The following is a 16,894-nucleotide window of genomic DNA, read 5'->3' on the forward strand; positions in this document are numbered from 1 at the left end:
ACAGTGCCTCCAACTCCCAACTCAATCAGCCCAGAAGGATACCATGATGTGTGGTATCAAAAGCCACTGAGAGAAAGCAGCAGGACCAACAGGGATGCACTCCCCCTGTCCAGTCCCCAGCATAGGTCATACACCAAGGCGACCTAGGCGGTTTCCATCCCAAAACCTGGCCTGAAACCAGACTGAAAAAGATCCAGATAACATTCATTTGGGGGCCTACTTTAGAAGCACTCAGAAATTCTCAAAACATTAGGATATCCCTCAAGAACTGTGTAGCAACTGTTAAATTTCAAGCACAGTAAAACCATTTTCACAAATGCACAGTAAGCATGCAATAAAACAACCTACTGAAAATTCCCTTAGAATTTAGGACACAGATTCAGACTGGGTTTCCTGATATTTTTAAGAGCAGCAATTTCACATAAATTTAAGTGTCTAACAAATAACCTTCCCTTCAGGTAAAGCATGAACCATACATAAAATATGAAATGCGTTTCCCCCATGTCAGATGCAAGAGAGATGAATAAGATAGAGGGGAACTTTTACAGAGTACATTCCATGCTACAGAATGTGCACCAATAGTCTGTCATAACAAACATTCTTTTATTAATGATATTTATTTTCATAGTGATTTATTACTTCCAGCCCCACTGTGTCTGCTTGGCCTTGGGTGTCCATGTGAGTAAGAGTTTGGTTTACAAGGATGGCATCAAGCACGACATTCCAACAACAAACATGGTTTAATTTTTCTGCTGCTAGGAGTTTGTTCAGTTTTGCTCAGCTCCATTTAAGGACAAAGATTAAAAAAAATTTATGGCTGAGATGGTCAACATATGAACCACTGATCTTCCACCATTCTGCCCAGGGCTGTACAGTAAATTAGCCTGCATAACCTTCAGTCTAAAGCAGTGTTTCTCAACCAGTAGAACAGGTATCACCTGTGGTACTTGAGGTGATGTCTGGTGGTACTTGTGGGACCCTTGGACACCTGCCACTCCGCAGCAAGGCCAGGAATGCCACACAACAAACAGCAGTAGGAGGCTAGGCTTGATGTGCAAAGTGCCAAAGCATGCTTTTCTGCAAAGGAAAAAGCCCTCCTGTCCACCCTGAGCCTCTTACTAGTGTTTGTCACTCACATCTGGCCTCCCAACCCAGAAGTAACTGGCAATGATCGCCAGTAGCTTCTGGTGGTACATCAAATAGGTGGACCGTGTGAAGAGGTATGGTGGAAGACAAATGCTGAGAAACACTGGTCTAAATGTCTTGTGCTGCCCATGCAAAGTACAAATCCTTACACAGAAAGCTCAGTACATAAAGAGGCAGCACATAGAAGGCAAAACTTTGTAACTTTCAGGAAAGAAGATTTTTTTGGCCAAAATGAAATGACCAGAAGGGCTTGTACTATCAGATCAAGGGTTAAGGGAAAGGAAGAGGTTCTGTGTTATTATTATTAATTTTATTTATATCCCGCCTTTCTCTCCACAGGGACCGAAGGTGGCTTTCAACAATGGTTAAAAACATTCTGTGTTCTGTGGCTAAATCAAGACCTTTCAGAACTCTGGCAGTTAGGAGGATGGATGATTCTAACAACACAAGTAGGACTGTGTGACCATAGCAGTCAGTAGGTGCCCCCTACAACTCCCCCTTCCACAAGTTCTTGGAGTTCTTGGTTTATAGAAGTTAGAGATGAAAGAACTGTCATATATGCATGTTTTCATTATTTTAGGAGAAATCATAAGGCCTAGTTCTTTTACTCAACTGCTATGTCAAATTTGCAGTGGACAGTCATGGACTAACTGAGATAAGATGTGGTCCAGAGAAGTATTTGCCACAACAAAGCTACATTTTTTTTCCCCAGAAATGCACCTACCTAATAGCTGCACTCCACGTGTGAGTCCATATACATCAATCAGAGCCCACAGCGGTTCGGTGGTCCTCACACCACTGAAGAACAACATGGCAGCAGAGTCATTAACCCGATAAAACACTCTTCCCTTTTTGTCCACCCAGAATGCAATGATATTTCCTTCATTTGCAAATTCTTCTGGGAGGGCCTTGGCCCAGAATCCACTCTGAGAAACCAGATCTGGACATGCATACTTGGGCAGGGTTTCCGGGTTAATCCTGGAGGGATCCTTGGAGGTAAATCCAAGTCGAAGAGCACCACTCCAACAGCACTGCTTCTTTGTGATCTGAAGCAAAAACAAACAAACAAAACAGCAACAGAATTAGAACTGAGAAAAGAGGCACGTTTAAATATCATTCTCTTATAATCAGCAGGAAGAGAGCAACTGTCCCTATTCAACCCACCACAGCATCATTTTCCAGGGGCTTTTGGCAGTGTCCCCCTTATTTCTTCGTTTGGATGTGATCGCCTATGGAACCAAGAACGATACATTTTTGGTATGTAAACCACTGTGAGTTTTTTGTTGAAAAGCAACATATTAACAACCACAGCTAGCAGCAGCAACAGTCTCCTTTTCTAGTACAGGAGTAGGGGGGTGAGAGGCTGAATATATAGAGGGGAATTGGAAGCTGCCTCAATGTCAATAACGTAGAAGTACCAGATATGAATGTGTTGTGAAAGGGGGAGTCATAGGAGGCACCTACTGACTGCTTTGCAAACTGTACGTGTGAGAAAGGGGTACCGAGCAATGTATGACCCATACTGTGATATCTGGGGTCCACTTATATCTGAGGTTTTAGTCTTATTTAAAGTCAGTTAAAACACTATGTAGGCAAGTACTGACTGTCCCTGAACAGACTCTATGGTAACTCTAGCCAGCAAAAATTCCCATGATTGCAGCAACAAAAATGGTTGACTGACTCAGCTGTTCATCTCTCTGCCCCAAGTATAACTTGCAACGTCCAGTGCCATGGCTAGAAGCTGATGCTGGCTCTGTGGTGTTTCTGTGCTACTAAATGATACACCAGGACTTCAGCTACCTGGAAACACCCATCCCCCTGTCCTGAGAGTGCTTATTCCAATTCCAGAATTTTCTGGGAGATGGGAGCGGGAAGGGTAGTTGTTATTCAGTTATTATTAACATTATTAACAGTATTTATATACTGCTTTTCAACTAAAGTTCACAAAGCGGTTTACAGAGAAAAATCAATTATATACTGTGTTATAAACTGTGAAATCGTTCTTTTTTTCTCACTTCACATTTCTGGCCTAACCTAGTTCACAGCTCTGACTTAGTTGACCCTCTGAAGATCTGGATCTGAATTTAAGCATCTTGGGAAACTCCAACTGTCCATGACCCAGCGTGTGACCTAATGCAATAATCTTCAACTGGTGGGTTGTGCTGGGTGGGCCATGCCATCCCAAAGCAGATTGCACCAGGAGCACCACAACCAAATTCTGCACTTGATAAACTATATTAGGTCAGGCTGAGGGAGTGTATCAGACTGAGGGTCCAATCCTATACAGTGTGCGCCGGCTCACTGCTGGAGTGCACTATCGCAAACATGCCATTAGGCACGTTTGTGGGCCCTGGTGTTCCACTGGTGCTAGCCCAGCTGGCACTGGTAGAGTGCCAGAGCTCTGCCGCTTGGCGGTCACACAGGCTGCGGGCAGCGGAGAGGTAGGTGGGGCGTGGGGGAGACAGGGAGGAGGCAGGCAGAAGGCAGGGAGGAGGCGTGCCGGGGGAGGGGGAGGAGTGCAAGGGAGGTGGGAATGAAAGCTCCACTGGATCCAAAGCCTCCGTTTCAGGCCACTGGCTTGACACGGAGGCTTAAAATTTTGCACCGACCCTTGGGTCGCCATAGAATTGAGTAGCCCCATGGCAAGTCCCCTTTTCCCAAGGAGCCGCCAGTGCTGCCCACAACACATGCAGGATGTAGCCATTTTCGGCACCGCTGCAGCCCTGGGGGCCAGAAGCTCAGGATTGTGCTGTAAGACAGGGGTCTCCAAACTATGGCCAGGGGATCACATCTGCTCACCCCACAAGATTTTATCTGGCCCTCAACAATTTAAAATATTTTATTGCTTTTTTTTTTGCTAACCTTTGACATTTTTACTCATTATGTAGCATTTATCAGTTTAAACATGGCATTTTTTCTTTGTAATTGTCACATTGCTCTGTTGTTCTGTAACATATCATGGTGATTACAAAAAAGATTCAAGTAAAACTTATTAATTCATTTAAAATTCATTCATTCATTTATAAAACTGATTTTGGGGGGGCCTGTGAAAATGGATAATACATGATGTGGCCCTTGAACCAAAATGTTTGGAGAATTCTGGACTAAGACCATCCAGTGGCATTCACAACTGTGTATTTAAACCTAGCTCTTCTTGCTCCTAGTCTGATACTCTAACCATTAACCCAGTGCTTCCCAAACCTACCCAGCTAGCGATGCCCTTGGAACCCAGAAAGAAGTGGTGACGATGTACTTTTGGGTTCAGAGGGCATTTGCAAGCCTCAAAACAGCAGTAAAAGGAGGGAGCACGACAAACACTTTGTGAACCACTGGATTACACCACACTGGCTCTAGACATGCCAAACACAATGCAAAAACAGAACACAATTTAATACAGAACACTAAAGGAAGAATCATAGCAACAAAAATACATTCCACTGTCGTATTCTCTGATTCAATTCAACTGGGTAGATCAGTTCAAAGATGAATAGAGTGTCCAAAAAAACTGGTGTAAATCAATAACAAATTGCACAAATCAAGGGATTAAAGGCAATTCTTCAGCCAGCAATGGCACAAAAATGGCTGCAGATTAAGCAAGAGATGTTTTTAAAGTCTGTGTTCCCAGGAAGCATAATGATGTATGCAAGAGAATTTAATACAAAGATAAAATCACAGTATTCTTGAGTTGAAGCAGCAAAGCTTTGAAGTTATGCTCTCAGCAGCATCAAGATTATAATGAATAGTTAGACCTCTTCTAGGTACAGCTGCAATAACAGCAACATTTAAATGACAAAAATACAACTTAACAGCCAATACCATAAAGCTGTCCCATTGAAACTGAAAGGAAGTCATTGGTCTTTAAGCAGACTGTTTAAAGTGCATTTCTCTTGCCTCCCTTTTCCTCACCAAAGTTCTAAATACTTATACTAAAGCAGTTTAATTCTTGAAATGAGTACTGAATGGATAAATTTAGCAGGCCTCTTGTGCTAGTTCAAGACCATGCTAGCCTCTACATTGCTTGTCAGATTGCCTATCAGATCCTCAAAGTAGAAAGCTTGGCTGCTGCAAAACACAATAAAATGAGCTAACCACATATAACAAGGAAGCAACAGTTGTCATTGGGCGTAATCCTAACTGGCAGTTATGCCGGCATAGGAGGCCCTGGAGGGTTGCAAATGTGCCGTAAAGCACATTTGCGCCTCCGTGGGTGGGAGCCACGTTGGCGCATTCAAATTTAGCTGCCTCTGTGGCAGCTCTCGCACCGACACAAGCAGCAAAGGTAGGTGTGGGGGTGTGTAGGGAGGGGGTGGGGGGCATTTCTGGGCAGGGGAGGGTGGGCGATGGGCAGCCCCAGGGGAGGGCGCGTGGGGAGCCAGGGGCAGGGCTGTGATCCAGCGGTTATGCCGGATCCCAACCCCTGCCCCCGGAGAGAACGGAGTGGCTTCCAGCCACTCCGCGCTCCTCAGACTTGCGCCACCTCCAGAGGTGGCGCAGGTCTGAGGAGACCCATAGGGGTGTGCAGCCCTTATCCAGGGGTAAGGGGAAGAGCTTCCCCTTGCCTGTGGCTGAGCCGCTGCACCCAACAAACCTGCGTTGGATGCAGTGCAAGCCTCCTGGCAGGTTTGGATTGTGCCCATTGTCTCATTAATCACTTTTTTAAAAAGTGGGAATATTTTAAAAGTGGGGATACCCCATGGGGATATTTATTACAGTGTACAGCAATTTTGTGGCAGATTCTCAGGAACACCTGGAAGCTAAACAAACGCATCGGTAAAGCAGCTACCACATTTTCCAGACTCACAAAGAGAGTCTGGTCCAACAAGAAGCTGACGGAACATACCAAGATCCTCTACAGATCTTGCGTCCTGAATACAATTCTGTACTGCAGCGAGTCATGGACTCTTCGCTCACAACAGGAGAGGAAACTGAACGCATTCCACATGCGCTGCCTCCGACACATCCTCGGCATCACCTGGCAGGACAAAGTTCCAAACAACACAGTCCTGGAACGAGCTGGAATCCCTGGCATGTATTCACTGCTGAAACAGAGACGCCTGCGTTGGCTTGGTCATGTTGTGAGAATGGATGATGGCCGGATCCCAAAGGATCTCCTCTATGGAGAACTCGTGCAAGGAAAGCGCCCTACAGGTAGACCACAACTGCGATACAAGGACATCTGCAAGAGGGATCTGAAGGCCTTAGGAGTGGACCTCAACAGGTGGGAAACCCTGGCCTCTGAGCGGCCCGCTTGGAGGCAGGCTGTGCAGCATGGCCTTTCCCAGTTTGAAGAGACACTTGGCCAACAGTCTGAGGCAAAGAAGGAAGGCCCATAGCTAGGGAGACAGACCAGGGACACACTACACTTGCTCCCAATGCAGAAGGGATTGTCACTCCCGAATCGGCCTTTTCAGCCACACTAGACGCTGTGCCAGAACCACCATCCAGAGCACGATACCATAGTCTTCCGAGACTGAAGGTTGCCAACAGAGTGTTACATCATTGTGAGTTTTCTACACTTTCTTGTCTATAGTTCACACTAACTGTACAATGGGCAGCCCAGTCCTATTCTGCAGTGGGACAGGCTGGCCTGCGCTGTATCCAGAGCAGGGTTAGGGCTGGCAGTGGCAAAACCCAGGTCAAGGGGAATTGACTCCCCTTCCCTTGGATAACACAGCAGTGGCCCAAATGGGGCTACTCAGACCTGCACCACCTAAAGAGGTGGCACAGATCCAAGCAGCACAGCACTAGGCTGGGCCAGCCAGGAAGGGGGTTAAGATCCGGTCTTAATCGAATCCTGGCTTCAACTTCCTGGTCAGATCATGTGCCAGATCCTGGTTCCCCCTTCCCAGGCTCAGTCCACCCATGGGCCCACCATCTGCCCTGGAATGCCTCCCTCCACCCTCCTGCACTGGCCTGCCATAGGTGCAAACTCACCTTCTGCCAGTGCTGCAGGAGCCACATTCAGCCCTTCGAGGTTGGTGCAAGACCCCTGCACTGGCCTCCCAACTCACCCAGTGGCACAGAAATGTTTTAAGGCACTTTTGTGACACCAGGAGGCCAACGCAGGGGACTTGGCCAACTTAACATTCAGTTAGAGAGGCACAGTGGCTGAGTGGTTAAAGACACTGGTCTGTCGGCTGGAAGGTCAGCAGCCCAGGAGTTTGAGACCTCGGTGCTGCAGAACAGGGTGAACTCCTGTTACTTTCCTCAATTCCTGCCAACCTAGCAGTTCACAAGCATGTAAATGCAAGTAGATAAATAGATACCACTTTGGTGGGAAGGTAACAGTGTTCTGTGCACTTTGGCGTTTATTCATGCTGGCCACATGACCACGGAAGATGTCTTTGGACAACGCTGGCTTCCTCAGCTTGGAGAGGGAGTTAAGCACCTTCCCTAGAGTCGTGAGAGTCAGGGCCCCCTAGAGCCCCCCTAGAACTGTGCAGGGGAAACCTTTACCTTCTTTACCAACATTTAGTTGGGATTGTGTCCTTAATAAAATAGCCAAATAATGTAGCACAAGAGACATTTAGGTTATTAATTCTGAAAAGAAACACAATACTCTGTCCTGGTGTGGGCAGGAAGTGGGCACGGAAGATAACGTGAGAGCATGCACCAGTGGTCTCTGCCATCTGTAGAAGACTCTGTGGTATGTTCTCAATTTGTATGCTAGGTCTGTCAGAAAAAGCAATTGGTTACTCTAAAACCTAGGCCAGGCCAGTGTTCTGAATTATGAGGGGAAAGGCATTCAAGAAATACACAAGCTCCATTCCTTAGCCCCCTCCAGTTTTAGGTCAGTCAAGCCCCTTTCCCCAATTGCCTCCTGAAAACAATGTTCCCTTACCTGAGGAGACCTTCAGCTGTCTCCCTGACCCTGTGGGATACAGCGGTGGCCATTCTGGCACCGCTGTACCATTGGATTGGCAGTCCAAATAGGATTGGGCTGTAAATTAAATATTCCTAACTCTTAGGGTATTTATAGGAAACGTACCTGACAAGCAGACGTGTGGGAACTATCTCAAACAGACCACCTAAATATCCCTTAAAAATAAGTTTTTAGGCTCTGTTAGAGGACAGGAACTCCAGCTTCTTCTGTGAAAGCAGCCTACTGGTATAAACACTGGTGGAAATGCTAAGTTTAGGACCTAAGGAATAGATTGCTTTCAGAATAAGATAAGCTATACAAAATTAATGAAAAAACCCCTGAAATCCATTTTAAAAGATGATTCACATTAAACATGTGGCTGTAGTTATACCTGCTGAGCCTTCAAGGTTTTCTCTTGATCCTGCTTTTTTCTTGTGCATCACCCCCTCCCCCGTCTGCCTTTTATTTGAATGTAGTCCCTTTTCTCTAATCAGTAATGCCAATTATGTTGTTATTGTTCAAAGAAGAAAAGATGGTTGAGATGAATACCTGGATAGATAAATAATGAACATCATGTTTACTGAAGTTTGGGTGGTTGTTATTGAAAAATTATTCTTATCTTGATGCATCTTTGATGTTCTCTTTATATCAAAGTTGAAACAACTAAAAAAGGATAAATATTCTCACTGTACTTTTTGGTACTTCTTTAAATTGCAATGATTGGATGAAGGCAGACAAAACAAAAAAATGCTTTTCAGAGCTAGGTCAGTTCCAAAAAGCTGGATGAGTCAGCTGGATGAACCATGGTGAAACTAACATGCAGATTTCTGATACTGATTTTCAAACTATGAAAGAGTGATCTCCAGAGCAGGTTCAAAAATTCATTAAAAACAGATGAGGGGAAAATATGTACATGCTCCAAGAGATAATGTAGATATTTCAAATCTCATTATTCTTTCCTTACTTGCATTATTTTAAACTAGCCATGCCCCGAAGAACTTTATTGATACCTATAGCTATGTGCAAGACTTTCTTGGCCCTCAACTTCAAGAAGTACCCTCACTCACAACATTGAGAGGGGGATATTGCAGTTTCAGCTGAGCAACAGATCTGAATCTATATATCTAAAGAGCTAGGACTGTTGCAAACACTATATGCATAGAAAAGAGCTTATTGTAGCGAAATGGGACAGATTCTTCCATTTTGCAGAGTAAAAAGTGGTTTCTTTGGTTTAGTTTCTTTATGATTTGTTCATTTCCACGTGGGGTAATTGGGCTATGCTTTCACAGCTATGACCTCAACCCCTTCTTACAGTGGAGAAAATGTACTCCACTGAGTTGCATGGAACAAAACAAAGCTGCTAGAAACAGGAAGACTATTGGAAGGAAATGCTTTTGTTTTCTGCCCCTATTCCGTAATCCAACTTGAAGTACTACCTGCCTTTCCTATGGTTTTACTCCCCAAGTGGAAATCCTACATGTTCATTATGTTGTGCAAGGTGTACTATAGTTTACCCACAACGATTTTCTAGACTGCAGCCACAACCTCTTGTTCTATTGCACTTTATTCTAAAGGCACTCTATTGAAATGTATAGTACTGTATTTAGGAAAGGGGCTGAAGTCAGGAAAACTACTAAGTACTATGTTACCTACGACTGTAGCCTACCTTGCTTTCAGAATTTTCAGAGGATGGAGGAATTCAGCAATTTAATGGGGAATTTAACCCAAATTCTGCAATTGATAAATTTCAGCATCAACTGGAATTATAGAGGGATGTATAAATATGGGAATCTGTGATCTAGAACAGGATGTAATAAGACCTAGAACTGCAGTATCCTCACTATTGCAATTTTTGCCAGGCCATGAGGCAAGGTCAGTCTGGGGATTGTGGGAGCCTTTCCCTGCTGTCTGACCATGCCTGTCTGGGAGGGAGGAGCTTCCCAGATGCCAAAACTGAGCTACCCTGGAATCATTGGAGACTACTGGTAAAAAAAATAAATACATCAGACAAGCCACTGTGAGGGCTTGGTACATTATATCAGTATGGGTTTCTCACAAAACAATGGAAGAGATATCGACTCACCTTGAGCCTGACTTGCTCATAGATTACAATTGGCCTGTTGCTGAAGGTGATTGCATTGCAGAAGCTAGCCTGCCGCTTGACTGCCTTCTGTGTGGTGTCCATGATGATCTGCGACCCCTTGGTATGGGGGTGGAAAAGCAGTGGGCTGATCGAGAGTGCTCCACACTGGGGAATGGGCAGACAATGCTTTTGCTTGTGGTGACATCGGTGAGAAGATGCAGGAAAGGGTCCCCCTATGGAGTCTGAAACAGAAAGGAAAAAGAGGTGAACAGAAATTTAAAAATCTGGTAAAGCCATAACCGGAAATCTAATTTATCAGTGAGGCATGGCAAATTAATACAGCATTTTCAATAATAGTACAAAAATCATTTAAAAGCATATACCTGAAACAAAGTACAAATGCACAGCTCTGCCAATACATTTAGGCATTTGCTGAATATATAGACAAACACCGTGCAGGAAATGTTGAAGAGGTTGGGTATATTTAATCAGAAGGGGAAGGAAAAAAAAAAGATAATGAGAGAACAAGCAAAAGTTGCATTTCGAAAGTGAGCAGTGGCTTGTCTTGTATAAATTTTTACATCTACAACAGTGAAACCTACACAGCAAACTCCAGCTGCATGCATGGCTCCGTTACATGAGTTTAACCTTCAAATAGAAATATTGCTGTCATCGAGGAGGTAGAAAACAACTGTAGTCTATTTTCACTGACAGTAGGTCAATTGGTTATTGTTCTAAATTATTAGAAGACAGATTTTAGTTAAAAGTGTAAGAGAACATCTGAGATGTGGAACAAATTAAATAGAAACTATGGAATCTCCCTGAAGAATACAAAAAGACCAGATACACGGTAATAGCTGTAATGATACTGAACCTAGATCTCCCCATCCAAGTGCAACACTAGGTTACTAGTATTAACAAAATCCTTCTCTGCCCATACGTAGCTCAGGCTTCATAAAACACACAACACAAAGCAGCTGCAAATGCAAAGCAGTAATTTAACTATAGATAGTAGTTTTAACCACATGAATGCAAAACAGGTTGTAGGTGGCTATCAGGTGAGATAATTTAAGGTGCAGCAACTGGAAATGACAAAGACAGCAAATAATTTATTAATAAATTAATTTGAAAGTTCAACAAAATCTACACAAGGTTTATAGTTTTTATAGTTTTGTTATTCTCTTCCACCAAAAAAAGGGAAGGCTGGAAACTACCACCACTGGAAGGTGAAATATCCCATAGGGTATACACTAGTGCACAGAAATTTTTCTCATAGGCACAAACAACACAGAGGGTATCAGTTAATATTTGCAAACTCAGAACCTTGCATAAGAACATTTTGCTTTGTCAGGAAGGAATTTTACTCTAAAACAGATTAGCTGATCATTCTGGAAATTATCTATATTTTCTTTTATCGTGTGGGAAAACTCACAAGGCAAAAAGTTTTACTAAAATTATTCCACAAATGCCCGGAGCTATGTACCTGCTCCCTTTCTCCTCCCACCTTGTAACACACTATAATTTGGGTAATTATACACCATGTTCTGTTACACCAGATAATCCATCAGAGGTATTTAGACACAAAGAATTGTGCCCACAACAAAGTACATCTCAGATTTCTTCTAACTCTGGAGTCCTATCACCTGAAGACATTTGAAATAGTAGTCCTTGGCAACAGTGATGTCTTTCATTGCCTACCTTGGAATCATAATAATTGTGCCAGAGAAACAATCAACTCAAAGTAAGATGGTTCCAGAACAAGCCATACAATGGAATCATAAAATCAAGTTCTAAATGAAAATAGTTTGACAATGTTAATTCTAACGTACAAATATCAAGCTTTATAATGAAATAAGTCAGGTTCTATAACCAAAAACTCTTCCAGTCATTTGCTCCACCATGTAACCAGTAAAATCTTACACTGCAGTAATATCCCTAACTACCATATTTTTCGCTCTATAAGACGCACCTGACCATAAGACGTACCTAGTTTTTAGAGGAGGAAAACAGGGAAAGAAAATATTCTGAACCAAATAGTGTAATAAAATATGTCTCTCCGCTGCTCTGTTTCCATGCTCCTTAGCATATTTTACTACCTCTAGTTTAAAAGGAATTTTATATGCTAGCCTTTTCTGCTTTATCGTCCTTGCACTGGTAGAATGAGGTACTGTAGTATTTTTCTGCAAGTGCATTGTCACTAAGCGCTGAACTTTTGCATTTCCACTGAGCGCCTGTATTTGCATTTCAATTTGCATTTGCATTACCATTGCATTTGCATTTGCATTACCATTGAGCACAGGCAGGACCCTGGTCAAGGGCAGAAGCTCCTGCCAAGGAGGCTCTGCTGCCCTGAGAATGCCTGCAGCTTTGCAGTATTCGCTCCATAAGACGCACATACTCCCCCCCCCCACTTTTTTGGGGGGAAAAAGTGCGTCTTATGGAGCGAAAAATACGGTATTTAGGACAGATAACACAGGCCAACACACATTTTGCTTCCTTAAACGTTGCACCAATTCCTGGGTATATCTGGGGTGCCGATTCCAAAAATGGCATCCGTTTTGCCCTATCACTTCTAGTTTTGGAGATATAGTATAGCCTCTTTAGTGAATGGTTCAAGCAGCTTAACATAAGAACATAAGAACAGCCCCACTGGATCAGGCCATAGGCCCATCTAGTCCAGCTTCCTGTATCTCACAGCGGCCCACCAAATGCCCCAGGGAGCACACCAGATAACAAGAGACCTCATCCTGGTGCCCTCCCCTACATCTGGCATTCTGACTTAACCCATTTCTAAAATCAGGAGGTTGCGCATACACATCATGGCTTGTACCCCATAATGGATTTTTCCTCCAGAAACTTGTCCAATCCCCCTTTAAAGGCGTCTAGGCTAGACGCCAGCACCACATCCTGTGGCAAGGAGTTCCACAGACCGACCACACGCTGAGTAAAGAAATATTTTCTTTTGTCTGTCCTAACCCGCCCAACACTCAATTTTAGTGGATGTCCCCTGGTTCTGGTATTATGTGAGAGTGTAAAGAGCATCTCCCTATCCACTCTGTCCATTCCCTGCATAATTTTGTATGTCTCAATCATGTCCCCCCTCAAGCGTCTCTTTTCTAGGCTGAAGAGGCCCAAACGCCGTAGCCTTTCCTCATAAGGAAGGTGCCCCAGCCCAGTAATCATCTTAGTCGCTCTCTTTTGCACCTTTTCCATTTCCACTATGTCTTTTTTGAGATGCGGCGACCAGAACTGGACACAATACTCCAGGTGTGGCCTTACCATCAATTTGTACAACGGCATTATAATACTAGCCGTTTTGTTCTCAATACCCTTCCTAATGATCCCAAGCATAGAATTGGCCTTCTTCACTGCTGCCGCACATTGGGTTGACACTTTCATCAACCTGTCCACCACCACCCCAAGATCTCTCTCCTGATCTGTCACAGACAGCTCAGAACCCATCAGCCTATATCTAAAGTTTTGATTTTTTGCCCCAATGTGCATGACTTTACACTTACTGACATTGAAGCGCATCTGCCATTTTGCTGCCCATTCTGCCAGTCTGGAGAGATCCTTCTGGAGCTCCTCACAATCACTTCTGGTCTTTACCACTCGGAAGAGTTTGGTGTCGTCTGCAAACTTAGCCACTTCACTGCTCAACCCTGTCTCCAGGTCATTTATGAAGAGGTTGAAAAGCACCGGTCCCAGGACAGATCCTTGGGGCACACCGCTTTTCACCTCTCTCCATTGTGAAAATTGCCCATTGACACCCACTCTCTGCTTCCTGGCCTCCAACAAGTTATCAATCCACGAGAGGACCTGTCCTCTAATTCCCTGATTGTGGAGTTTTTTCAGTAGCCTTTGGTGAGGGACCGTGTCAAACGCCTTCTGAAAGTCCAGATATATAATGTCCACGGGTTCTCCCGCATCCACATGCCTGTTGACCTTTTCAAAGAATTCTATAAGGTTTGTGAGGCAAGACTTACCCTTACAGAAGCCATGCTGACTCTCCCTCAGCAAGGCCTGTTCGTCTATGTGTTTTGAGATCCTATCTTTGATGAGGCATTCCACCATCTTACCCGGTATGGATGTTAGGCTGACCGGCCTATAGTTTCCCGGGTCCCCCCTCTTTCCCTTTTTAAAAATAGGCGTGACATTTGCTATCCTCCAATCTTCTGGCACCGTGGCCGTTTTGAGGGACAAGTTGCATACCTTAGTCAAGAGATCTGCATTCTTCAATTCCTTAATAACCCTTGGGTGGATGCCATCAGGGCCCGGTGACTTATTGATCTTTAATTTATCAATGAGGTCTGAAACATCTTCTCTTTTAACCTCTATCTGACTTAATTCCTTGGTTAGGAGGGGCCGTTCGGGCAGCGGTATCTGCCCGAGGTCTTCTGCCGTGAAGACAGATGCAAGACAGCTTCTTCATGAGGAAGCCTACACCATGGAATGGTGGCACCAAACACACTACTGCAGGTGCCAGAAGGCCTCAGACCACTGCTGTGCTGCAGTAGTCAGAAGGCAGGCATTCCATGGTCCTACGCAGGGCCAGTCCAAGAGCTCCTGATGCCTGCAGTGGGATGGCAAATGCTGCCCCCTTACCCTATAATGTGCCAGCCTCTGCTCCTCCCACTCCCCAAAGTTCTAACACAGCACTCTCTTTCCTCTCCACATATTTGCATCCTCTCTGTCCCCCTCTTCCTTTTCCAGTTCAGGGAGCGGAATGAGGAGCAGCAACAGAGGCAAGTACAGCAATACCTTGCATTTTCATCTGGTTAGGGACCAGAGCATGGATGAAAGCCAAAAATGGATGAATGACAAAGCGTAGCCTTATTTAGCTTGCAAATTTATTTTGGCTAGCGAAAAGCATAACTATATATGTAAATGCATATGAAACCTAAATAATCATCAATAAAACATAAGAACATTGATGAATGCCATGGAAGCTTGAATGAAATCAGATGAAAGAGGAAAACATGGATGAAATTTGAAATGTAGTTATAATTGAAAGAGCAAAATGATGAAAGTCAAGTGGATGAAAGTCAAGGTATGCCTGTGAGTGGATAGAGATGGGCATTCCCCATCAACCTGCTGCCTGAGGAAACCGCTTCAGTTGGCCTCATGGATGAGCCCGCACTGATCCTATGGAATTACTGAGAGAAGGAGAGCAAAAAGGATTTATGTGCCAGTTGATCTGTCCCTCCCTTGCTGCCTTGGTTTACACTCATAACCCCTGCTAATTGGGTAAGAGGCACTTTTTCAAGTGGGTGCTCCTTTTTTTAGCAGGGGGAGAGTAACTGGCCCACCTCACCCCAGCACTGTCTGTGCTAGTGGCTCTCTGCTGGTATTCATTTGCATCTTTTTAGATTGTGAGCCCTTTTGGGACAGGGAGCCATTTAGTTATTTGATTTTTCTCTGTAAACCGCTTTGTGAACTTTTAGTGGAAAAGTGGTATATAAATACTGTTAATAATAATAATAAACTCAGTACAGTTGTTAAGAAATAGATATTGAGCACAAAACAATCTTTTTTTAAAAAATGGACTCCTATGGCAATGGCAAAGTTTCCATTGCTGCAGAGATTTAAGAACAGGGAATGACAGGAGTATAGCAGTGGAATATGTAATCTTGCCCAAGGTCAGACTGGATGAGTTGGGTGTTTCCCCCTCCCCCTTCTGGCCCTGCTGTTCTACAAAGACACAATATGTATCTGTCAAAAATGGCTACAAACTTTTGTAATCGCAATATGCATAAAAATTATGCACTAGCACTTAAGTTCATCTTTGAGACCGCAAGCTTATTCAAATACGTACAAGCACATGTTCTAAAGTCCTTCCAACAAACTGTACCACCTCAGAATGAATGTGAAGGAGTGCTCGTTTGAAAATGATCTATCAAAATCGAGCTTGAGACTAGCTGATGTGATTGTTAATGTTCCATATTCACAGAAAAACACTATCACCACCAGATTCCAGAAAGCCCACAACTGAGGTTACCACAATATTTCTGAAGATGCACTTTCTGAGGCGCATGCAGTTGCTGCAGTAAATTCCACTTGGGACAAATAAAATTAAACTTATGTGGAGAAGTGAGGTAAATGATGTTATTTTAAAATTGTCATTGGGAGTCAAATCTCTTAGCATTCAGTTATAGATTTTCTGAAACGTTCCCAAATAAAAAGAAAGGGTCTTGCTTTTGAGGAAAAGAGGGTGACAGAGCTCCAATTAAAGTTTTTTTTAAAAAATCTATTGCAATAATTGTTATAATTTCTTTAAATTTTTCTCTAGGACATAATGTCTTCATTAAAAAAAAAAAACACATGGCAGTACAGTAACAAGGCAATCCAAGATGTGCTGAACTTGGCTTGCCAAACACCATTCCCCTTATCAGCAGGAGTGAGCTGCGACTCAAATGATTTGGACTCCAGACATGAAAACTTGTACAGGCTTGAGTCACATGTGTCAAAAACTTGGGCACTGACTGGGGACTCAGGGGTTTTACCCTAAAAATGAAAAGACTGGAATAGACTTGAGAAACCTGAAAAGACCTGAACAGACTGTTTTGGGGGTTTTTTGGCCACTTCTGCAACTCAACTTGTTTGTCAAAAAGACTCAGACTCAAGTCAATCTGACTCTAAAAAAAACTTCTGGACAAGTTGCAACAGCCCCTATTATGACTTGAGCAACTTGAGTTGGGGAGACGGAGACTCAACAAGACTCAAGGAAGTGGCTCCAGCACATCCCTGCTTACCAGGCACATCCTCTTATTCCCTGGATACAGAAAGGAAGGCGGCAGAAGATG

General features: G+C 43.8%; 1 protein-coding gene across 1 annotated transcript in view; it reads right to left on the minus strand.

Moving 5' to 3' along the window:
* The window catches only part of NEURL1 (neuralized E3 ubiquitin protein ligase 1), a 190,925-nt gene that overhangs the window by 46,246 nt on the left and 127,785 nt on the right, over positions 1-16,894 (minus strand). The window contains exons 2-3 of the mRNA XM_066622193.1: positions 10,092-10,333; positions 1,871-2,192 (exon numbers count right to left, since the gene is read on the minus strand). Coding sequence (XP_066478290.1) covers positions 1,871-2,192; positions 10,092-10,333 — 564 coding nt within the window. The remainder of the gene's footprint in view (positions 1-1,870; positions 2,193-10,091; positions 10,334-16,894) is intronic.

Source organism: Tiliqua scincoides, chromosome 3 (genome assembly GCF_035046505.1).
Source record: "Tiliqua scincoides isolate rTilSci1 chromosome 3, rTilSci1.hap2, whole genome shotgun sequence".
Taxonomy (NCBI): Eukaryota; Metazoa; Chordata; class Lepidosauria; order Squamata; family Scincidae; genus Tiliqua; species Tiliqua scincoides.